This window comes from Aspergillus pseudonomiae (assembly GCF_009193645.1).
Source record: "Aspergillus pseudonomiae strain CBS 119388 unplaced genomic scaffold BDV37scaffold_55, whole genome shotgun sequence".
Classification (NCBI taxonomy): Eukaryota; Fungi; Ascomycota; class Eurotiomycetes; order Eurotiales; family Aspergillaceae; genus Aspergillus; species Aspergillus pseudonomiae.
The window spans coordinates 149,487-171,115 of NW_022476047.1; the positions used below are offsets into that span (position 1 = coordinate 149,487).

Sequence of the window (21,629 nt, forward strand, 5' to 3'; positions counted from 1 at the left end):
AGATATAATAAGAGTCTTCCTCACACATCCCATGGTCCAGCACATCCTCATATTTCTTTTGTACATCTTTGTCAGTGCAAGAAAATAATCTTGCCGAGCAATCGAGCGCCCAGTGTATACCAAGACGGCGGACTCCAAACCACGGAAACACACATCAGAATTGAACTGAGCTCACGGGCAATCACCATCTCGTCAGCGATCCTTACGCCATGACGTTACCCATCGAACCTCAGACCTGGACCAAAGATGCGTTCTTTGTATCAACGGATAAAACCCTCCTCTCAGTGTCAGCCATCAACACGGCGTTCGATAAGGATTTCATGTACTGGACGAAAAGCTACCCCGAGGATATCCTAAAGCAGATCATTGAGAGTTCCTTTTGCTTCGGAGTGTACAAAACCACGCCGAAGAATACTGGCCAGAATGGGGAATGCAACGGCATCTCAACTGATGGTCCAACCAACGCACAACAGAATGTAGAACAGATCGGATTCGCGCGGCTTATCACGGACAATGTTACATTCGCATATCTGACTGACTTGTATATCCTCCAAGAATATCAGGGTCACGGTCTTGGAGGCTGGCTAATCGATTGCGTGGATGAGGTCTTGCGGCCGCTGCCGCACTTGAGGTGGTTTATGTTGCGGACGTCGGCAGAGAAGAGCAAGCAGGCGTACGAGAAGCGTTTGGAGATGAGTGTGTTGGATACGAGCTGTGTCAGTGAGGGAGGAATCATGATGGGGAGGAAGGGGAAGGCCAATATGGCTTGATTCTTACTGAGAATTGGCGATTGAGGTGGATCTGTCGGAAGGATTAGCTTGACAGCGTTCAGGATGTCAATATGTGCCTCTCGGAAGAACACGCCACTAATGTATATGTCAAGGTTTATGCAGCTGCCAGGGGTAATGTACGAAATATACTTTAACATTCCTACATAATGCGCACCATACAGTTCGTAGCTGGCCGAAGAGAGCAAGTTGTCCATCCTGCGTTGAGTCAGGTCTCTTCAGAGCCACTCTGACAACCGAAGTAGAGACCACACATGGTTTCACGTCGTGCTTCTCCCTCTGCGAACCATTGCTAACTACTCATCAGAATTTCCACTAATGAAAGGGCCATCTGGCGGCTTGAACCGACAATACTGCCGTCTATCTGATGAGCTGGTCCCACTGGGATCATTTCGGTAGAAATGGTCCAAGCCCAGCGGCCTCCCATCCTCGCATCACAGTCGGGATTTCGCCGCCAGACATTAATTATCAATCAATTCCCTCTGTGTGCCAAGAGCTCAACAGGTCCTTCTTCTTATCAGATTGGACCATCCAGTCTCTGGAGTCTTGAAGCCTCCACCGGTTCCACTCGTCTGTCTCGGAGATAATACGCAGACCCTCAGCAAAGCTCGGCCGAGATAATCATATAGGGCATAGACTCGGAGATTGAAAACATAATCTTATCCGATAATCACCACCAGGAGAAGAAATCTATAAATGACCATGCAGATCCTTGTCGCTTCGAGTGAAGTAGCCTGTGGATGAGACCGCTAAGCCGCGCATGCTGGGGAACATGGACGCCCATCCTAATATCGATTAATTTTCTGCAGTCTTGGCGACGTCTGGACACAGGCAGTCCGCTTCGCAGATCGACGAACATGTTGCCTATCATGGCACACATGCAAAGCAAGCCTCAGCTGATGTGCCACCGTTTCATAACGCTTGATTATGCACTGGGCAGTTGCCCACTAGCTGGTTGGTCACTGGATCCACAAGCGCAGGCTTTCCGCTTGGCAGAAGGCCGTCAATTCGCATAAATACCATATCCCCATCTTCCTCGCTTAAGCACTGTTCCCTCGTCAGGACCACCAAAGGAACATTTGAGCACACAGACATGCGCTGGCTTACCTCTACGGCATGGGCCCTCGCGGTGGGCTCAAGCTTGGCGACGGCCCACAAAGCGATGCACTTTGCAATGGAGCAAAACCTCGAGATGATGCCCCATACCCATTCGGCTCGGGGACTACCAGCTCCCGGCAAAAAGGGAGTGATGCTTATGAACCGGATTGGTCCGTCGTCATCGGAGCTGTACGTGGCCAATATCGACGGCAGCAACGAGCAGAAACTGCTGGGAAACAACTCCAGATTCGACTACCATGCTTCTTTCTCACCCGATGGACAATGGATTACCTTCACCTCGGAGCGCAATGGCGACGGGAATTCGGACCTCTACCGCTGTCGCGCGGACGGCTCCGGGCTGGAGAAGCTGGTGGCAACCCCCTCTGTCGAGGATGCAGGTGTGCTGTCGCCCGATGCCAGCAAGGTGGCATGGGTCTCCACAGCGAACGGATACACGACCAATGTCTGGGTGATGGATCTTACGACGGGCGAACAACGCAACCTCACCAACCTGGAGGGAGTCAAGGGTGACCCGACGAAACCCAATGGCTTCTTCCGTCCCAGCTGGTCGCCCGATGGCGAATGGCTTGCGTTCTCCTCGGATCGCAACACCGAATGGCGTGGACACGGGAATGGTACAGGCTGGGAGCATACACAGGAGTTGTCGGTGTATGTCATCCGGCCAGACGGAAGGGACTTTCGGAAGATCGCATCCAAGGAGGGCTGGAGTCTAGGGTCTCCCAGGTGGTCGCCAGATGGCTCGCGGATCATCTTCTACGAGATTACGACGGAAAACACATGGGACGCACATCGGCCCGAATCGGTCGCCAGTGCCACTTCGCAGATTGTGTCCGTCGACTTTGCTACGGGACTGGATCGGATCCAGCATACGAGTGGAACGGGGGTGAAGGTCTCTCCGCAATACGTAACCGCAGACAATATTGGGTACCTGGTGAAGGGCGGATCGAACGAAGGCATCCACTACACGGCGGAGAGCTCAACTCGCGCTGTGATCAATGGGACAATGCGCTCGCCGTCCTGGTCGCCGGACGGCAAGTCCGTTGTCTATGAGAAGTCGGAGTTCGAGGCGCGTGCAATGGAGAAGAAACTCTACAGCTGGGATCCCGAGTGGGAATACCGCTTTACCGACGTGTTCCCGGATCTGTCGCAACAGGGTCGACTGGCGATCACACAGAAGCAACTCGGCAACTCCAGCATCGTCACCATGAGACCCGACGGAATGGACCAAAAGCTTGTCTTCGACCCACTGACCCAAAGCAACATCAGCTCCAGCGAGGTCGGCCAGGGCCTCGCCGGCGCATTCCAGCCCACCTGGTCCCCCGATGGGGAATGGATTGCCTTTGGTATTGGGGCCTGGTTCCAGTCACGCGCGACGGGGAAGGGATACATTGCGAGAGCCAAAGCAGACGGATCATATTATGAGATCCTCACCAACGGTACAATCAATGCGGGATTCCCTAGCTACTCGTTGGATGGACGATACTTGGTCTACCGCGTATGGGGTGCGGAGTTTGGGCTTCGTATCATGGATGTGACCGATAAGAGCGTTCGCGTTTTGACTACCACCCGGGACAACCTTCCATTCTACTCGCCTGATGGGCAGCGAATCGTCTTCACACGTCGGACGAGCTACACCAACTTTGACGTGTGTACTATACGTCCGGATGGGTCGGACCTGAAGGTGCTCACATCGAGCGGAGCCAACGATGCCCATGCGACATGGACAGCGGACGGCCGCATTCTGTATGCAAGCGGCATGTACGGATTCCGGGATGAAGCCGCCATTTATGACAACACCTTCCAGCCGTACGGTCAGATATTCGTCATGAATGCAGACGGCTCGAATAAGACTATCCTCACCGACAGTATCTGGGAGGATTCGATGGCGTTGTACCTACCCAATGAGGTGCTTGAGTAGAGCAGTTGCGGCATCGCTCCCACAGGATAAGAGGTCTTTTAGACGGACTATACAACAAGTAGTACCACCGGTAGCGACATCGAAGGGGTTGAAAGAATGAACCACGTTCGTCAGGTTGAGGCCATTCCCAAGTCCTTGTTATTCGAAGCCGAATAGAACTTCACAGCCCACAAGCATGTGTGCAAGAGTACAGTAAGGTAAACTCAGTGAAAAGGTCTGTCGTCCAACTGTTAGCCCCTGTATCCCCGTGCTGAGATGACTACATATCCAAACAGCCGGATTTATGGAACCGACAAAGGACCGAGTCTTACCAGATTATGCACATGTAACAAGAACTATGAGTGTTTCAAAACAGATACGCTAAGGGAGTAGACTGGTAGTTCGTTATAGAGATGAGAGCTATGTACACACAGGTATGCTTTATACACAATTCGTATGAGGAACGCTGCGTTGCCTGGTTCACAATGCGAAGCACCGCTCGACTGAGTCCGCATTATTGCCCCACCAGTTGGGCATCTTGATTTGCTTCCCGGAGCCAAAGAACAGGAAGATCAACAACATGTTCAGATTGAAGCCGGCATCGAAGGCAGCGGCAACCATGTAGCTGTACCGTTTCCAGGTCTCGAACCGACGTCGATAAGCCCAGTACATAACCACGTATCCTCCGATGATGGCCGATGTATATCCGGTGCTGATATTACCGTAGAAGACCGATAAACCAGAGAAAAAGATAGTGACGTTCCACAAGTCCACTCGCAATCGTGGGAAGCAGCGGTGGAGGATGTACAGCATGGGGGGGATCACGGCTCCCACGACGAAAGAGTACGGGAGAACCCTCAGTTCAGGGTTCTCAAACATCTTCCGTGGTCCAATGACAGCATATTGCACTCCGAGAGTATTGGAACCTATGATGGATTGACCGGTCCACTGGTTCAGCGGATCCTTCTCGACCCCCTTGAGGATGTTGCCCTTCGTGTTCAAGACCCAGCGAATCACACCGTAATTCACTGGAATCCCGAGGACAGTCCCAAAGATTTGAGAGAAAAAGACCGTTCGCGGGGGAATATGCATATAATGTCCGATCTTCTGATCTTGAAGCATGTACTGGGCCCGATACCAAGCGTCGCCAGCGATCGCTCCGTAGGTAGAAGGTCCACAGGGGTGGCGATGCGACGCGCCTGCTTTCGTGTGGACCATATACCCGTACAGCATCTCGTTGAATGTTCCCACCGCGAGCTGATAGTTGGAGATTGCGTACAGCCAACCAAAGGGGAGGACGAAAACCCCGGCCGTGGCCAGACCGACGAACAGCGTCCAGACGGGGATCCAAAGGTATCCGCATGCGGTGGCCACAAGAAGGATGATAAACCCAGCCAGGAAAAGGGCTACGTACCACCATAGTGGCACCTCCTTGTACTGCCTCTGCAGCACGTTGAGACGATCATGATATTGATAGTTGATGTTTTGGCCTTTAGCCTTTTCCGACTTCCGACGGGACGCAATGGCCTTCTTCAGATTCGATTTCAGCTGGTAGTACCCGAATGTAGCGATCCAGGTAACCGCCGCGGTCACCTTGGCATAGTCGAAGAATGTAGCCCAGGCATTGTGAAGCCCCATGTACATGAGACCGTGTTCTTCGTACGCGGTTTGATTCAAACGAAAGTCGGGGGTCAAAACGTCGAGGACCGGATACTTGGTGCCGTTGGCCATGAATAGCGAGTTCGACATCAGGCCGTGCTTGTATGAGCCCAGATTCCCCCACTTGGCAGCTGGAAGGAGAACCCAACAGCTCACGACATACGCCAGGAACAAAATGACCTGTGTCCACCAGGGTGTCAGTAGAATCGACGAGCCATTCCAGTTGATGTTCGACCAATCGAAAGTTAAGTTGAGAAAGCCCATTCCCCCGAGACCTGAGCCAATGAAGTTGGCTACGGGGTTGTGGGGAGCGACCCAGCACAGGAACGCCAGGGAAGAAGTGAAAGGAAACACATATTCGGGGAGGAATTGCCATAAGGTCATTCCCACCAGGGAAAAGAAGAAGATTTTGAGCTGACGCCGGGCAAGGGGCGACGACACATCTTGCTTCCGAAAGGTCTCGAAGAGAGTGGTCTGCATGAGGGCCTGTGGCCAGACGTATGTGGGATCGTAGAGGAGCAGCTGGCGCGCGATGGCTGCAAATGCGTACCCAACCCACACAATGGCGAACATGAAGAAGATGGCAACGGCCGGATTGAGCCTTTCACCGTAGAAGAGCTCCGCCAGTGCAATGGGAGTATAGCCCAGGTTATACGTGGCGCCCGACGCCGCGGTCAACGTAACCAGCACATGTTCTTTGGCACTCCACGGCGCTGGGTTGAGGTTGAAGGACCACTTTGTGAATGGCACACGAATCTCCCAGGCTGGAAACACCCGTGCAAAGAAATTTCCGACGTAATGGGTTGCAATCTGGACGAAGAAGATCGAATACGGTGCCTGCGTGGTACGAAAGTGGCTCATCTGAGACAGAAAAGCCCCGGGAACGATGAAGATGATCGACAGGAGGAAATATCGGAAGGTAATCGTGGGTAAGGTCGGATCATCGGTGAGACTGACCAGCTGTCGGACCTCACGGGGTAGCGCTGCGATCTCTGGATCCTCTTCCGTCTGCTGCTCTATCGCATCTGTCTCGCTGAGTTTCTTCACGTGTTCCTCATCGCTGGACGATCGCTCGTCCACCGACGCCAACTTCTTGTCCGCATTGGATATCCGGTCGCTGTCCTTGTCCGTGACGGGTGAGGGAGCATCCAAGGGGTCTTCCGTTGCCCTCGAGAACTTTCGAGAGACTGCAGATAGTACCATCGATGCTGGATGACGGTGACCTTTGTCACTGGATTCGATGAACCTTCAGCACACGTCGAGGGCGTTCTGGCCACGGTTTTCGCGGCGAGGACTCGCTGTACGGCACACACACACACACCCATCGTGCCCACCAGCGAGCCACTTCCGTTATAGATAAAAAGAAACTCTTCGCCCTCATCGACCGGGCAAAATGACGTGATCGGGTTTTCATGAAGCCACCGCAACCCCAACCGGATGCGGAAGCGGTGCTCAATGCAACGTTGATTCAGACCCGTTCCCACTTTTACATGGAAACAGCACGAGAACAATGCTTGACTGTAGCCAAGTTGCGTGCAAGCAAATCCAGCGGGTCCATCTGGTAGGCTCTGGCCTCACACGCCGGCTCTGCTTGGCAAATGGCGTTATCGGAGGAAGCGCATTCGTGATTGTCGACTTCGTTCTGTATATAAACTAGGGTGGAGAAAGCCTGCAATCTAGGCCGATGATTGGCTGCGCGCCGACCAACACGGCCCGTGACCGACGCGACTAATTTAGTCTAGCGCCCGCTTGTCCCAATCCGGCCATCGCCCAACCCTAATTCTTTTTTTCATTTTTCCTTTTTTTTTCTCTTTCACCACAACGAGAAGAAATCTGGATTCAGACAGAAGGATCAGCGTGAGAATCCCCTGGACTGACCTTCGGCATGCCGTCTCCCCGTAGAATCAGATCTCATATCCCCGTCAATCCGCTCCGTTCCGACAGGATCTGGACAAGGCCATCCTGTCCTTGACTTGATCGAAACACCTGCAGATTGCGTGCTCGCGTTGCCCCGTCGTAGACCATCGGAGAAGGAGGAGCGTTGGTCATGTTTTCAGGTTGGGCTGGGGCTTGCTTGATTGTCTCGGATCCTAGCGTGCATCCCACAAATAATAAACTAGCTAAGCTCCGACGCTAGGCCGTTCGAAGAAAAAAGAAAGTGGCGGCATCTCTCCGAATGGAACGGTTCCTGAGCTGGAAAAAAAAGAAAAAAGAAAAACAATTCCTTGGTGACTTCAGGCGGATTCAATATACCCCTCAACCCAGTATGGGCAGTGGTCATCTGAACCCCCGAAAACGCCACCAATTTGTTTAGTCAGTATATCGTTTCGAAGAAAAATCCTACCCATGTGTCCAAGGCGTGTTAAGCGACATATCGGGGCAGAGAGAACAAGGTCTCAATGTTTGCTGGGGAAGAACGAGTCGTACAAGTGTAGTAGTTAGGGCATGCCGCATCACCCGTATAGGCAGCACGATACCCAAGGCAATATTCAACCCCTTCGCAAGAACGTGATCATTGAGATAAGCCAAAGTGTGAACGTAACCTTGCAGATGTAGCTGCACTTGCAGTAAAGGTACTGTAAGGCTTACTGGCCGATTCAGAATTGGCGATAAGCGGTTTTCATCTTCCTCGATTCCCTCGTACACGTCTTTGTAAACAGACGTCATCTCCCCCTTGCCGAACTGTCATGGCCCTGCAGCATATCTCATGATTTTCTCATCGTGCATTGCGAGATATGTCCCATCCACGAATAGAGTCGCATACATTCTCCCGCCAATCAATGCGTGACCTCACTTCGCCCAGCCGCATTGTAAGAAATAGCTGTGCCTCACCGGTCCTCTTGTTCGCCACCATCTTGGTTTCGTTACTCTTGACAGGGAGCTTCAAGACGCTCACTGCCGTGGAAGTCGATGGGTAAGCCGAAGTCAGTTGCCGCGGAGAATAGGCGCGACAACCAATCCTTCGTCAATAGCTATCGCCTCCGAGGACAAAGACAAACCGATCCTCAGACATTGTGTATACCCATTGCTCACTCCTCGCCTCATCCCATAACAATTTGTTGTTGTATGGAGAGCATCATGAGCGAAACACTCGGCAGGTTAACCCACGGGCCCCTCTAGAGGACCTTAGATTTAAGCTCCTTCTTCTCATTTTATCCATTGATGGAATCTTATGAGTTATTGACCACGTTAGATTCAAGGAACTGACCAACATCACCATATGCTGTCACTTCAAGTCTTACACCTTTAGAAAAGGAACGAACCGATAAACGGAAAGCAAGAGACAACACCGCGGGATCAACTTCTCCTACAGCTTTTCGAGCTCACTGCCCGCAAGCGGTGCCACAATCCAAGAAGCATACATGCAGGAGTCTACAGTATCTCAACAGGTCGAGACTCTACTTCTCCTCCACCTCTGCAAGATGCTCCGCTCCTTCGTAAAATTTAGGCAAGGGCTCAAGCTTTTGCCGTAGAACCCAGACGCGGAAATGCCAGGCCGCATTCTTGAGTTGGTACATCGCATGCTTCCGAGTCGGCACTGAGAATACCTGATCCAGTTCCTCCAGGGTGAGGGCTATCAAATATCAGTAATTGGCCAGTGCCCCAGGTGTGACTAAGGATAACTTACATTTCGTCTCCGGCACGAATAGCAGGACAAGAACCCATCCAATCAAGCACCACGCAGCATACCAGCCGAAAGCTCCTTGTGGCTGGAAGGCGCGCAGCAGTGACGGCCAGGTGAATGATAGGATGAAGTTAAAACACCATGTGGTGGCCGTAGCCCAGGACATGCCGACTTCACGCACATGCAGTGGGAAGGCTTCAGCAGAATATGTGAAGGGCACAGGTCCTTCACCAGGCGAGTAGAATACTTCGAACAGGTACATGCCTGTTGTCACCATGGCCACCCGTTTTTTACTGTATCTGACCCCTTCTTCGATCCAAAACGAAAAACCGGCCCAGAAAAGAAAGATGGCCAGAAAAGGGAAGGTAAAGAGCAGGAGGTTGCGTCGGCCCCATGTGTCGATCGTGAAGAAGGCCGGCAGCGCAAAGACCCAGTTCAGGATACCTGTTCCCATCGACGCTAATAACGCCTGCTGAATCGAATACCCTGATTGGGTGAAAATCGTCGTCGAATAATATGCTATTACGTTGACTCCGCAGAACTAAGGAGATTAAGTCTCGATTAGCCTCTAGTTATATGCGCAGAGTCATCATCGATGAGTTCTCGGGCTATCCCTCGAGATGCGGGAGGTGAGAAAGCTTCTTGACCAATAAACCCGGGTCCAGAAGCACGCTGGTATATCTCACCCGAGCATTCGTGGGGAGAATCAGCCTGCAGTACCCTACTTACCTGTTGCAAAAACATGACAATCCAGGTGGCAAGTGTTGCACGAGCATTACGGGGGATGGTGAACAGCTCTAGGAACATTGTGAAGAAGTTCTTTCCCTTATTCACCTCTCTTTCGAGCTCAACACCGACATATGCATAGTACAAGTCGCGTGCTGCTTGAATATCTGTAGGGCGAAGGATGCGGAAAGCCTGGAAGGCCTTGTCGATCTTATTGTGCTCAATCAACCAACGAGGAGATTCAGGACAGAGGTAGACCTGCGCACAAACGACCAAAGGCAAAACCACTGTGGAGCCTAACATCAGGCGCCAGGAGAGGTTGTCCGGCAAGCCCATGAACGCAACACCCATGATGTTTCCCAGCATGATACCAAAAGCGGTCCACATCTGCCACATCATGACCAGCGCTCCTCGGATGGGAGCGGGCGCACACTCGGCGGCATAGACGGGGACCGTAGACGATTTCGAACCGATGCCGAGACCAAGAACGAAGCGAGCGATAAACAGGTTGACCCAGGAGTTGCATACACCCTCCCAGACTGAGGCGACGGCAGCAATGAAACAAGACACCCAAATTGTACCGCGCCGTGCCAAGTACCTATTCATAGGCTCTGTGAGCCAACAGCCGATGACTGCACAGGCCAGATAGGGAGCGCCGACGACGAGGCCAGTGATATATTCGTCCGTAATATTGAGTTCCTTCGCACCAGATCAGCATTGCAGTCGTGTTCAATGGAGTCTATCTCACCTTGAGGTAAATGGCTTGTGCGCCATTGTTGACGGTTTCGTCCATACCTTGAACCGCGGCAGCCAACGAGCACATGGCTAGAACCTAATTAGCATAGTTCAGACAGTCCGATAATACAAGGGCATGCCGCGCTCAGCGACTGATTCCAGTACGTACACGCCATGAAGTAGAGCTGCCAAGGCTGCGACCATTTATGAGTGTGCTCGCGCCGAATAGCCTCTCTCTCATCCTCGGCCAGCTCTGGGATATTGTGGGCATCCTGAGGATTCTGTGAAATCAGCGCTCCTTTACGGAAAAGATCTTTGTGAGCCTCCAGACCATACTGGACACAGAATCTATCCACGTCCTCGAGGAGCTGCTGGCGGGGGATGCCTTCCAGAGGGTTCTTGAAGACGGTGCTGAGTTTGTTGGCAGGTCGGCCCTCGATGTCGTAAATACTCGAGCGCCTTGGCTTCTCTGAATGCTCGGCTATGGGAGACACTTCATCCATGCCATCTATCTTCTTCTGGTGGCCGGCATCCGGCCCGTATTTATCCTTCATTGTAGAGGCTCTATGGGACTTAGAAGCCAGAATAGGAGAAGGGGCGTCTGAATAGCAGATCTATCAGGTATAAGAAAAGTTTTCAGGTGATTGACAGATAACTGGACTATCAGAGCACAGTAATCCTAATCTTCAGGCCAACTCGTGGCTTTCAGGTAGCCAGCATAGCTTGACCGAGTATCTATGATCTCACACGAACAAGATGCCCCCACCGTGAGATGCGGGGGATGTGTGTCCAATTTTATAGGACATACAGGGTAACAGCCTCGGTGAATGTCTTCAAACGGCCAATCAGGCTGGATCAGAGGGCCGTTCTTGAATCCTCTCAGCAGGCGCAGCCCATGCCGCTACTGGGTGGTGGAAAGTGGGTGCACAGGAGATTTGGTCTACGAATCATGAACTCAAAGGTGTCAGAATACGAAACTCAGGCTCCATCCACCATAGACATATGGGTTATACTAGGCAATAGTCTGGCAAGCCATCAGTGGGAATGATTGTTCCCCTGCTGACATCCCGTCGATGCTGTGACTTTCTAGCGTCAGGCAATAATCACGTACACATGGCGTTAGGCTGTCCTCAGCATCGCCGAAGCTAACGAGACCAGATCGGGGCATTTGTATGTATCATGGGAAAAGTATCAGTCGTCATAATGCGACCACGACTCATAGCATTGGCGCACGGTCACAATGTCTCGGCGTATCTACCAATGCCTTCTTTAATGGAGATTTCTCCCGATCAAACGAGCCATTTCACCAACGCAGATCCCCGTGGGGGGTCGCAATGTTTCCGTCCACCTGCAGAGAAAGCAAAGTGTGAGGGCCACGCGTGGTGGGGCACGGACGAAAACAATATACCACGAGTCAGACCATGGAATAGTCCAATTCAAAATTAACTGCCTGACTGGCGTTGGTCGCTCCTCCAATGGACTAAGCAACACGAAGCATTAGCGATGGAGCCTGGGAGGCCTGAGGCCAAGGCCGATCTGCAGGGTGGCGTCCAATCACGTGTTGGCGGAGCCCTATCTCTTGCGTCATGGGTTGGCTTCCGTGGGCTTCCATGGAGTAAGCCGCGATGTCTTACTTCGCTGTCACCTTGCTTTGAGGGCTGTGACGTTTATATGATCGTTGCGGCGCCATGGGCCCGTTCGCCCCAATTACCCCACATTGTAGCTGTTGCCCAGTGGGCGGAATTCCAGCAGATGTAGCAGTCTCTCTTTCACTCACACACACACACACACACACACACACAGGGAGGATGTTATTATTGGATGTAGGGGTGGATCCAGGTAGTGTCCTTTTCATGGATATATGCATGGATTCTCAAATGGAAGAAACATTATGAAACATGGGGAGAGACCAACCACTGTAAACTATTGCACTATGGAAAGAATGCAGGCAGCTGGTGTCGAGATCTGCTGAGCGGCTTGCATAGCTATTTGGGGTATAAAAGCCTATGTCACGGTTTCTAAAGGTCTCACTCAAGAGTTTTTGAGTACTTCTGACACGTAGAGTGACATAATTTCCCGCTCACAAGACCGGCTGGACAACAACCTGAACGGGTTGCTGTAATGAATGGAGATTTGCCTAGCAAGTCTTTAGTCGCCGTCTACATCGTGGGCGAACCCTTTCCCCAGTTATACAGATGAATCATTCTGTAGTCAATCACCTTGATTGTTCGTGTACGACAGCCACAGGTGCCGTGATTTATGTTTCTTGTAAAAGGAATGTTCCAAAAATAAACAGAGAAAGAGAACCACTACTTGTATATATGCCAAGTTGTTAGGACACGTGATCGATAGGCCTGCCGGATAGTATGAGATGGCAATACAAGGTCAATAGTCTATCGAATTGCAGCCGAACGTACGTTTTATCTCTCTATATATGCGGTGCCCATCAGAAACTCGGTTCATCGGGGCAACAGGATAGAAAGGCTACACGAGGGAAGAGAGAGATGGATGGTTGTTGCAAAGGTAATGGGGTAGAAGGAGGGTCCGAATATGAGCATTAAAGGTATCAAAAGGAGGCGGAAGAGTACCCAACAGTAGTTATAAAGATCTCGAGATTTCGCATAAAGGTAAGAACTCTGCGCTCAGGTGGCCTTGGGGGAGACTCGCGCTGCTGGGTCAACCATCACCTCAGGACTGCAATTGGACATATGTGGTCGTTCTACGCAAGGCTCATTCCTTCCACAGACCAAGGGAGCACATAGCAGTTCCCCGACTTCATACGGACCTTTCCTTCCTGGCTACTCCCCCATATTGGTCTAGAATTGGTAAGCTTCCAGTTCACCAACTGTGGATCCCACCTGTTGGCCAGACCAAAGACGGCAGGCTCAGCTCCGTAACTGACTTCAAAGGTTGTTGACTAGCAGAAGTCGATTTTTCGATTGCTCAAGTGAATCGCCAAATTCAAGCTCCTTTAAAGGCCGGTCCTTATTATGCGAACTGGGGAAACCGTGTTGCAAGTCAAGTAAAATGCCGGATGTCCATTTGGGGCGCCGGAGACTTTCCATTTTGCGTAGGTGCCGAAACTAAGGTTAATTCCCGAGGACCTCGTTAAAGGAATGGATCCACATTGACTCTTCCGTTTTTCCACTTCTCGCTCGTATCGGGTACTATCGGGGCCCAACTTAGTCCTCCCCAGGAACCAAAAATAAGCTCACACACGAGGGCTGTGGGTCTGGGGCACAAGGCCAAGTATCCATTGCATAGAATCGAGCCTCAACCGTCAGGGGCCAAGTGAAGATGGGTCAATCCTGGACAGTGCCGAAAGACGGCCGATCCAAGCCATCGGATGGCTAGGTACAATTGGCCGCTATGACCAGTGAGTGGCACTATTACGAAGTCAGTCCCGTACTAGTGAGAGAAAGCTATGTATCCCACTGTGGAGGGCTCATCTACCGAGTGAGAAATGTGATGATCAATCATCCACTACACGCAAGAGGGATAGTGTACCAATCAATTTGACTGGGGCACAGACGTCCCTCTACCTGAGTAATTGATTAGCAAGAACCCTATTCTGTGATTCGTCTTATAAAAGATGCGGAGCAGGCAGGTCATGAACCACACGTTTGGCCGTTCATCTCGTCGAAATGGCGGATGACAAGAGTGAGGCAATTATCATCGTGACGTCCATCTCTCTAGGGCTATCCTTGCTTGCAGTCAGCCTTGGATGCTACGTCCGACTGCATCTCATCCGGGCTTTTGGCGCGGATGACTATATGATGATCCTTGCAATGGCATTCAATCTTGCATTCGCTATCCGTGGCATTGCCGGCGGCTCAACAGGGCTGGGAAAGAAGATAGAGTATTTTGCGGACAAACCGAACAACATGAGAGACTCGCTGCGTGTATGCTACACATTCCATCATAAGTTCTGTTTTAAATTGATCATGTACTCATCCAGTTCTAGTTCTGGTGGGTTAGCCAGGTATTCTACTCTCTGACGGGCACCGCTGGCAGGGCTTCCGTTGCAATTTCACTTCTGCGTATCACCATCGTTCGTTGCCTTGAGTACCGTGGTTGGCCTACTCCTCTTCTTCACGACCCTCCTCGAATGTCGCCCTATCCATTACGTCTGGGATCATGGGATGATGATTTCCCACTGCATCAGCAAAGACTTGCTTCTCGGCATCGTCTATACCCATAGTGTGATTGTTGCTCTGTGTGACCTCACCCTGGGTATTCTACCCATTTTCATGATCTGGAGGCTACAAATGAATAGACGTTTGAAAATGTTTCTCGGAGGCATTCTTGGATTGGGTTGTTTGTGAGTTCCTGAGCCATGCTGTGCATAATACGACGGGGAAGGACCCGTGGTGATTGATCCTGTCATGGCTTTAGGGCGGGCGCTGCGATTGTGGTTCGTTTACCATACAACAAAACCTTCACAGACCCGGACTGACTTTGTATGTACATCGCTTGATAGCAAGCAGCTAGGATTCGGCGAAATCCAACTAACAGCGCTGTAGATGGCACCGCCACCCTCTTTATCTTAGCGAATATCGAAGCCGTCCTCGGAATCACGGCTGGCTATCTGTCAACCCTTCGACCCCTTGTGCGAAGGCTGCGCGACGGCAGTTCCAATCCGAGTCAAGGAAGAAACACGGGGTCAGCCATCCACTTGTCCCGGTCACTTCTTGCCCGCAAAGAGAGGCAAAAGCTGTCCAGCCACGAATCTGGCACTCGCTGGGCAGATATTCCGAATGATGGATATAAGAACATCACCAACACGACTACAATCCAAGGTAGCCGTGCGGGGAGTCTCTCCTCAAGATATCTGCCACCAACGGTGACGGTGCAGACCACCTTTGAGGTATCTGTGGCGGAGCACCAGCCATGATTATGTCGCGTTTAGGATAGCGTACAGAACTTTCTGTAGGATAAGATCCAATACTACTTACCCATCATGTCTTTGTGTTTTACACACGGTGTAGAATGACTCTTTAGTCGTACCCCTGTGGTCATACGAACAGGATCTCCGATGATGGGTACCTTTATGGAACAACCTCAATCTCGGCTATCATGTCGCCGCAGATTTGTCCAAGGCTTTGAGCGTCAATTTCAACAACATTGGAAAGAGTACCGAACTTGAATGGCCCACCCACCCCTCCCTTCTGACTATGAAAGAACGACAATCAGATATTATTAATGACCCACTCCAACACCAAATAGATCCGCCTGGCCTGGAGGCTTCGACACCAGCGGACCCACTACTACTAGTAACAACTACGGCCGTTCTTTCCTGTCAACAAGGACCCAAGAGGGCAGGGACACCCAGTATGAACTACATCGAAAGAACTTAAAAACTTCAAAAGAAATATCGTGCGATATCATGGCTGAGGAGCGACAATTTCACCCAAGAAAACCCTAAGGAAGTAGTCTGTTTCGGAGGTAACTGTTCATCTCTGTGCATACACCAACCAACATGGGTCTGGAACTCTGCAGTCCTTGGAGAAAAGTCGTCAGGTCAATACACTGCATTCTTGACCCAATCCCCTCTTACATAATGCATGTCACCTGTGAACAGGAAGTTTTGTCGTACTTGTGATAGCTTCATTTCATATGCTGTTGCATTCTCCTCCATATCAACTTCTACAATCGAACCATGTGGGAGGCTTGGCTTTATCCCGACTTTCGGGGAAAGTAGCACTCAGTAAACTAAGAGTACTCGCGAACGTATGACTAGTACCGTTCGAAGCCGTTCCTGGTCCAAGGGCTGTGTCCTAGTGTCGGACGCAGGAACCGGAAGAGGACTACCCGATGGACCCTGGGAGAACCAAGAGATTAGGTTCTTCGTGTTGTGCCTTCAAACCCCAGGCTACGGGTTGGACTAAATGCTCGATCGACGCTTGGAAATTCTACCGGGGTGAGCTGGCGCAGGTGTTTTGGCAATTCTCGGTATGTGCTTTGAAGTTTGAACCGTGCGCCGATTCGGCTGCCGAATGATACATTATGCGAATATGGATATCTAATTGGCTCGATCGGGAATCTTATCATGGTACCCTTCAGCTCCTCGTAACGCAGGCCGTTCCATGGCTTACCATTTGACAACGAGGAACCCCTTGTTTCTGGAGCTATCAAGGAGAGTGATGTATGGAACCATGATCCATGGATTGACTTCGTCTATTGGTCGATGAGCATTCCGGAAAGCGTCTCACCCCCAATGTACGTATAGCCTCGGGTAGCGAGGAACAAGAATGAGAAAACACGTAATATTAAAGATTCATTGGCTGTGCACCGATTAAGAGTGCAGTCGGGAACCATGTTTCTCATCAGCATTCTTCCGCGGATGATTGAATGTTGTGCACGCGAGGCAGAATTAGAATTCCAATCAGAAGGTTGTCGAGTTGTTGTGATGCGTGAAGCAATCCGATCTGCCTGCGAAAGACAAGCCTACACCAGGGAATCCCTGCCAAAACCCCAAAGGAAACCCAGTGGGCCTGGTTTGATTGCAAGGTGAGAAGCAAGGGGTTAGGAATGAGACACAACAAACACAAAGCTGTTGGAATGTCAGGCCACACAATAAGGGACGAGGAGCAGTTAACATGATGTTTAAAGGGTGGGCACAGACTGACAAACGAACTTGCGCTCTCATCAGATTGACAATCCCTTCAGGACAGGTGGACAGTCTCTGCATGATACTTTTTGCTATTCCAAGTTCCCATAGTACGCAGAACTCCGGTTACTTAGAATGAGAGCTTCATTTCTTCTCGCAGCCATTGGCTTCCTCGACCAGCTACCATGTTCGGCTGCACAGACATTGAACATCGTTGCGCATCAGGACGATGACCTACTCTTCCTCAGCCCCGACATTCTGCATGAAGTTCAAGCTGGTCGCAGAGTGCGCACCGTTTTCCTAACTGCAGGCGACGCAGGGGAAGTTTCCACGGGCTACTGGGAGCAGCGTCAGGCGGGCTCTCAAGCCGCATACGCGCAGATGGCCGATGTAAGTGACATCTGGACGCAATCGGACGCTGGCATTGACGGGAAAAACATTCCCGCCTTTACACTTGCCGGGAATCCAGATATCTCCCTGGTCTTCCTGCAATTGCCCGACGGCAATGGTGTCGGAGATGGATTCCCGAATACCGGAAGCGCCAGCCTCCAGAAACTCTGGCAGTCGGAAATCAGTAGCATCCAAACGGTGAATGGATCGACCAGCTACACAAATGACGAGCTCATTGATACACTGGCGAGTTTGATGAGTGATTTCAGTCCGGATCGGATCAATACTCAGGACTACACCCATGAGTATGGTGGTGGTGACCACAGTGACCACTACACCACGGCGTATTATGTACAACAGGCAGCCGAACGATACTCCACCACTCATACTCTGACTGGGTACACGGGGTACCCGATCCAATCGATGGCCCAGAACGTGTTTGGCGATGATCTCCAGGCCAAACAATCCGCGTTCTTCACATACGCTGCGCACGATTCCAAAGTTTGCCATGACGTAGCCAGCTGTGGTGATGGCAACGAGGCACAGTGGCTGCAGCGACAGTATGCTGTCACTGGGAGCCCGTAGTGAATGCCCGTCTCCTTGACAACCGTCGGACGGTTGGGTTGGAGGAGAAGGTCGTGCTTGATGGTACGGAAAGTAGACACCCCAACGGTGACTCCCTGACTGACCAATGGACGCAGATTAGAGGCGCCGATGTTGCCCTCTCCGATGCCACAGCAGCGCACCCGTCATTCACCAGTCCTAAATCTTCGGAAACACTGGGGTTCTGCCTAGTGGTCGGAAGTGGAAAGACCAGGAGTACGCCAGCAGAGGTGACAGTTGTCACAACCCATCTGCAGAATGTTGCGCGCAACGCAACGGCGATCGCATCTTCGCACGATGCGGACCATGGCCAGACGGCGGGAAAGGCCCTGGATGTAACCATAGACGGCTATCCAGGAATATGAACCAAAGGATGGGCAACCGTGGGTGGAAAAGCTGGGAGCACTTTGAAGCTTACATGGGCCAAACCACAGTCGATCTCCGAGGTCTATCTCTACGACCGTCCCAATGTCAATGAGCAAGTCACCGGTGGCATTCTTCAATTTGATGATGACAGTACCATTCCCGTTGGTGCACTGGACAATTATGGGAAACTAAACAGGATTCCCTTTAGGGAGAGAACCACGCGCAGTCTCTTCTTCATGGTAACGTCCCTTAGCCCGTCCACTCGTAATGTTGGCCTGGCAGAGAGATAGAAGTATACGGGGCTTCATCCGGCTGGTTGATTTGTGCGGGTGTACTTGGATGTATGGGTGCGATGCTGTTTTCTCTGTCGTTCGAAAACTTGATTCGGTGGCTTGCCTCTTGTACATAGTATAGCGTTTTCATCCATATGATTTGCAATCGAGTAAAACTCTGAATACGTCTGTGTCGCGGATTCAAAGACCCCAAGGACTAACGGCTGAACTTCTGTCGATAGACTGACCTTCATCCTCAGGGCGAACAACGAATTTGTCGGCAAAATAGCCCTTCAGGCCCAGGGACAAAGACCACCACCAAGTCGGACGTGAGGGTTTCCCATGTCGTGGTACATAGTTCGTGTATTGGGTGTGAGAACTCCCCTCGACCCGTCGGTACCGACATCGCCACGAAGCTGTGCTTGTATGCCAGATGCAGTCCAGGAAGACGATATCAAAGAACGACTTGTAGACGGCCCAGTGCGTAGGGATGATATCGACTCCCGTGAAGATCACTGGCCTGCGCTGATTGAGCTGTTCCTTACGCGAGTCATGTCTTCGGTGGTCCATGTAAGAAGGATACCATTCGATTATTCAATAATCTTCGATATCTATCTATTGCCCCCTTGTTCATATTCCCATGCCTCAATCTCTCTCTCTCTCCTTTGTATCCCGCCCAGCGCATGCACGATGAGGATAGGTATGGATGTGCTGTCTTTCGATTGCGTTGCAGATGGGTTGATCGGGAAAAAGAGGCGCAGTCCTGGAGGCATTCACGTTGGTTTGGGGGGTACCACAATCGGTATCGGTGTTATTGAATCAGCAGCGAGTTCAAACATGCGTTACGGAGGGGAAGATGTTCCAATCCAGCACGACTTCCCCTCCGTAATGCGTGGAGAGCTTGTTGTCGAAAGTCGCGCTGGTATTCAGTGGGATTCAATCACGGTCTGAGAGCCGATAGTGTATTCAGCCAACACGGTAACTCCGTGGTCTATTTTTTGCCTCTGCACCTTCGAGGTTGCACGTTCGAAACTCGACCGCCACGGCGGATTATTCTTTTTATTCTCGCTCAACCTCGCCCCTTTTTGTATTTTAAAGTCAACCGATGACTCAGTTTGTGCCGCTGTGATTTTCCATGAATTTTCTGTAATTTTAAAGGCCGTGGTACTTCCGTTGTTGGTTTTACGTATATATGCCTGGATGCCAAGGGCAGATATATATAAGTGTGTGTGGCTGGATCGTGATGAAGCCTGGCGCTGTTGGACTGACCAAATCCACCCAAAACCACGAAAACAGATCGAGCATACACGAGACAGATACAAGATACCCATACGCAAGGAGCTGGACAGTGACAGTCAGCAATGCAAAAGCCAGTATGGCCAAGCGGAACGGCCGTCTGGATGCGTACACGCTCTATCGCCATGTCTTGTTGGGCGATCCCGACGTCAGAAACCTTCCACGGAGCCTGAGGCTCGCATCCTTGTTGGCAGAGCTTACACACCGGAGAATCATGGCCGGATATACGTATAACCCTCGACAGAGGACGGTGATATCGTCACGCCATCGGATTAGAAATCCACTCGCCCGCCCCCGCTGCGGTGCGTATATCTATAACATAATCCCCGTCGGTCGCCTCCGTCTTCCCCATCCTCTCGCTTCTCTCCCACCACTCGACAACAACCAAGGAACAACCAAGGAACAACATCAGAATGAGCACTCCAAAGATTACGCTGTACACCAGCCACCAGTGTCCCTGGGCGCACCGTGCTCATATTGCCCTCAAGGAACTGGGACTGGACTACGAGGAAGTCATCATTGACCTGACCAAGCCGCGAGAGTCGTGGTATCTGGACATCAATCCGGTATGTGTACTGCTACAATGCCTACGCCCGGCGAACATTCCCTGCATGCACATATTGACGTACATGCAGCGCGGCCTTGTCCCCTCCATCACCTATGGTGAGCACATCATCACGGAGTCCGCAGTTGTTGCCCAATTCCTGGCCGACGCCCATCCGTCGCACCTCCTCCCTCCGTCCAACAGCGAGAACGGTGCGATCCAACGCGCTCGCATCGCCTTCTTCGTCGACACGTTCTTCAGCAAGGTCCAACCCCACTTCCAGACGTCCTTGCGGGCCTCCACCTCGGAGGAACGGGACGCTGCTGCGGAGGCACTTGTCGCTGCGATCCAATCGGAACTGGAGCATCAGCTGCCGGAGGGTTCGGATGGCAAAGGTCCGTTCTTTGGCGGTAGCGAGAAGCTGACCTTGGCCGAGGTGCTGACCGGTTCATTCCTTCTGCGCATTCTCTCCTTCCACAGACACGGGTTGCTGAGTGAGAAGGTCCCGAGCTTGCTGGAGGACACGCCGCGGTTCAAACGGTGGGCGGAAGCAACCGTGCGGCAGGAGAGTGTGAACTATATTTGGGACGAGAAGGTGTCAGCGGATGCGATAAAGGCCAAGCTGGCGGCACTCGCAAGGAAGTGAACATGGAGAATGTGTCTATAAATGATTTCCGCTGCAGGAGCTTGACTCATTGATTGATAGCATGAATGGATGAATGAATGAATGAATGCGTGCATCCAACCCCGGAGTCACATGACGCGGCTCCACGCTCTCCCGGCTTCCGGCCAAAGTACGTAAGCATGTGCACGGTGCAAACAGTGCAAAGTACGGTCATGTCTGCCTTGGGCACCGACTCGCATCCCATACCAACGCTTTTATCGATGGAGATCCCACCCCAGAGCGTAAGCCCGATGGCCCCCAGGGGGAGGTAAAAAAACGACGACCATGTCTTGGTAGTTGTCAACTGTTAGGTGCGCTGATGTTCCATGTACAAT

The 21,629-nt window shown here is 51.6% G+C and overlaps 10 protein-coding genes across 10 annotated transcripts; 6 read left to right on the forward strand and 4 right to left on the reverse strand.

Moving 5' to 3' along the window:
• Positions 1-52: 52 nt before the first annotated feature.
• BDV37DRAFT_253254 (GNAT family N-acetyltransferase) lies at positions 53-931 on the forward strand. Its single transcript, XM_032082527.1, has one exon. The coding sequence runs from the start codon at positions 210-212 to the stop codon at positions 768-770; it is 561 nt and encodes a 186-aa protein (XP_031939425.1). The 5' UTR covers positions 53-209; the 3' UTR covers positions 771-931.
• A 467-nt stretch (positions 932-1,398) lies between these two features.
• BDV37DRAFT_165863 (uncharacterized protein) lies at positions 1,399-1,779 on the reverse strand. Its single transcript, XM_032079244.1, has one exon. The coding sequence runs from the start codon at positions 1,666-1,668 to the stop codon at positions 1,459-1,461; it is 210 nt and encodes a 69-aa protein (XP_031939426.1). The 5' UTR covers positions 1,669-1,779; the 3' UTR covers positions 1,399-1,458.
• Positions 1,780-1,881: 102 nt separating this feature from the next.
• On the forward strand, positions 1,882-3,825 carry BDV37DRAFT_273166 (TolB family protein; the record flags this gene model as incomplete). The annotated part of the gene is made up of 1 exon (XM_032085012.1): positions 1,882-3,825. One exon carries the CDS (start codon positions 1,882-1,884, stop codon positions 3,823-3,825), a length of 1,944 nt encoding a protein of 647 aa, XP_031939427.1.
• Positions 3,826-3,923: 98 nt separating this feature from the next.
• Positions 3,924-7,234, reverse strand: BDV37DRAFT_165917 (OPT family oligopeptide transporter). The gene has a single exon (XM_032079245.1). The coding sequence runs from the start codon at positions 6,664-6,666 to the stop codon at positions 4,285-4,287; it is 2,382 nt and encodes a 793-aa protein (XP_031939428.1). The 5' UTR covers positions 6,667-7,234; the 3' UTR covers positions 3,924-4,284.
• Positions 7,235-8,722: 1,488 nt separating this feature from the next.
• BDV37DRAFT_165923 (sugar porter family MFS transporter) lies at positions 8,723-11,415 on the reverse strand. The gene is made up of 5 exons (XM_032079246.1): positions 10,719-11,415; positions 10,563-10,639; positions 9,818-10,513; positions 9,092-9,629; positions 8,723-9,037 (listed from the first exon to the last, which is right to left on the reverse strand). The coding sequence occupies exons 1-5, from the start codon at positions 11,101-11,103 to the stop codon at positions 8,862-8,864; spliced, it is 1,872 nt and encodes a 623-aa protein (XP_031939429.1). The 5' UTR covers positions 11,104-11,415; the 3' UTR covers positions 8,723-8,861.
• A 2,778-nt stretch (positions 11,416-14,193) lies between these two features.
• BDV37DRAFT_273169 (uncharacterized protein) lies at positions 14,194-15,443 on the forward strand (the record flags this gene model as incomplete). The annotated part of the gene is made up of 5 exons (XM_032085013.1): positions 14,194-14,451; positions 14,514-14,614; positions 14,715-14,870; positions 14,945-14,967; positions 15,073-15,443. The coding sequence occupies 5 exons, from the start codon at positions 14,194-14,196 to the stop codon at positions 15,441-15,443; spliced, it is 909 nt and encodes a 302-aa protein (XP_031939430.1).
• Positions 15,444-17,294: 1,851 nt separating this feature from the next.
• BDV37DRAFT_285082 (putative deacetylase LmbE-like domain-containing protein) lies at positions 17,295-18,808 on the forward strand (the record flags this gene model as incomplete). The annotated part of the gene is made up of 3 exons (XM_032087643.1): positions 17,295-18,075; positions 18,135-18,487; positions 18,587-18,808. The coding sequence occupies 3 exons, from the start codon at positions 17,295-17,297 to the stop codon at positions 18,806-18,808; spliced, it is 1,356 nt and encodes a 451-aa protein (XP_031939431.1).
• BDV37DRAFT_165942 (uncharacterized protein) lies at positions 18,634-19,800 on the forward strand. The gene has a single exon (XM_032079247.1). The coding sequence runs from the start codon at positions 19,133-19,135 to the stop codon at positions 19,739-19,741; it is 609 nt and encodes a 202-aa protein (XP_031939432.1). The 5' UTR covers positions 18,634-19,132; the 3' UTR covers positions 19,742-19,800.
• Positions 19,801-20,356, reverse strand: BDV37DRAFT_165943 (uncharacterized protein). The gene has a single exon (XM_032079248.1). It carries the CDS (start codon positions 20,211-20,213, stop codon positions 19,860-19,862), a length of 354 nt encoding a protein of 117 aa, XP_031939433.1. The 5' UTR covers positions 20,214-20,356; the 3' UTR covers positions 19,801-19,859.
• A 143-nt stretch (positions 20,357-20,499) lies between these two features.
• On the forward strand, positions 20,500-21,589 carry BDV37DRAFT_295667 (glutathione S-transferase family protein; the record flags this gene model as incomplete). Its single annotated transcript, XM_032089942.1, has 2 exons — positions 20,500-20,652; positions 20,722-21,589. The coding sequence occupies 2 exons, from the start codon at positions 20,500-20,502 to the stop codon at positions 21,274-21,276; spliced, it is 708 nt and encodes a 235-aa protein (XP_031939434.1). The 3' UTR covers positions 21,277-21,589.
• Positions 21,590-21,629: the final 40 nt, after the last annotated feature.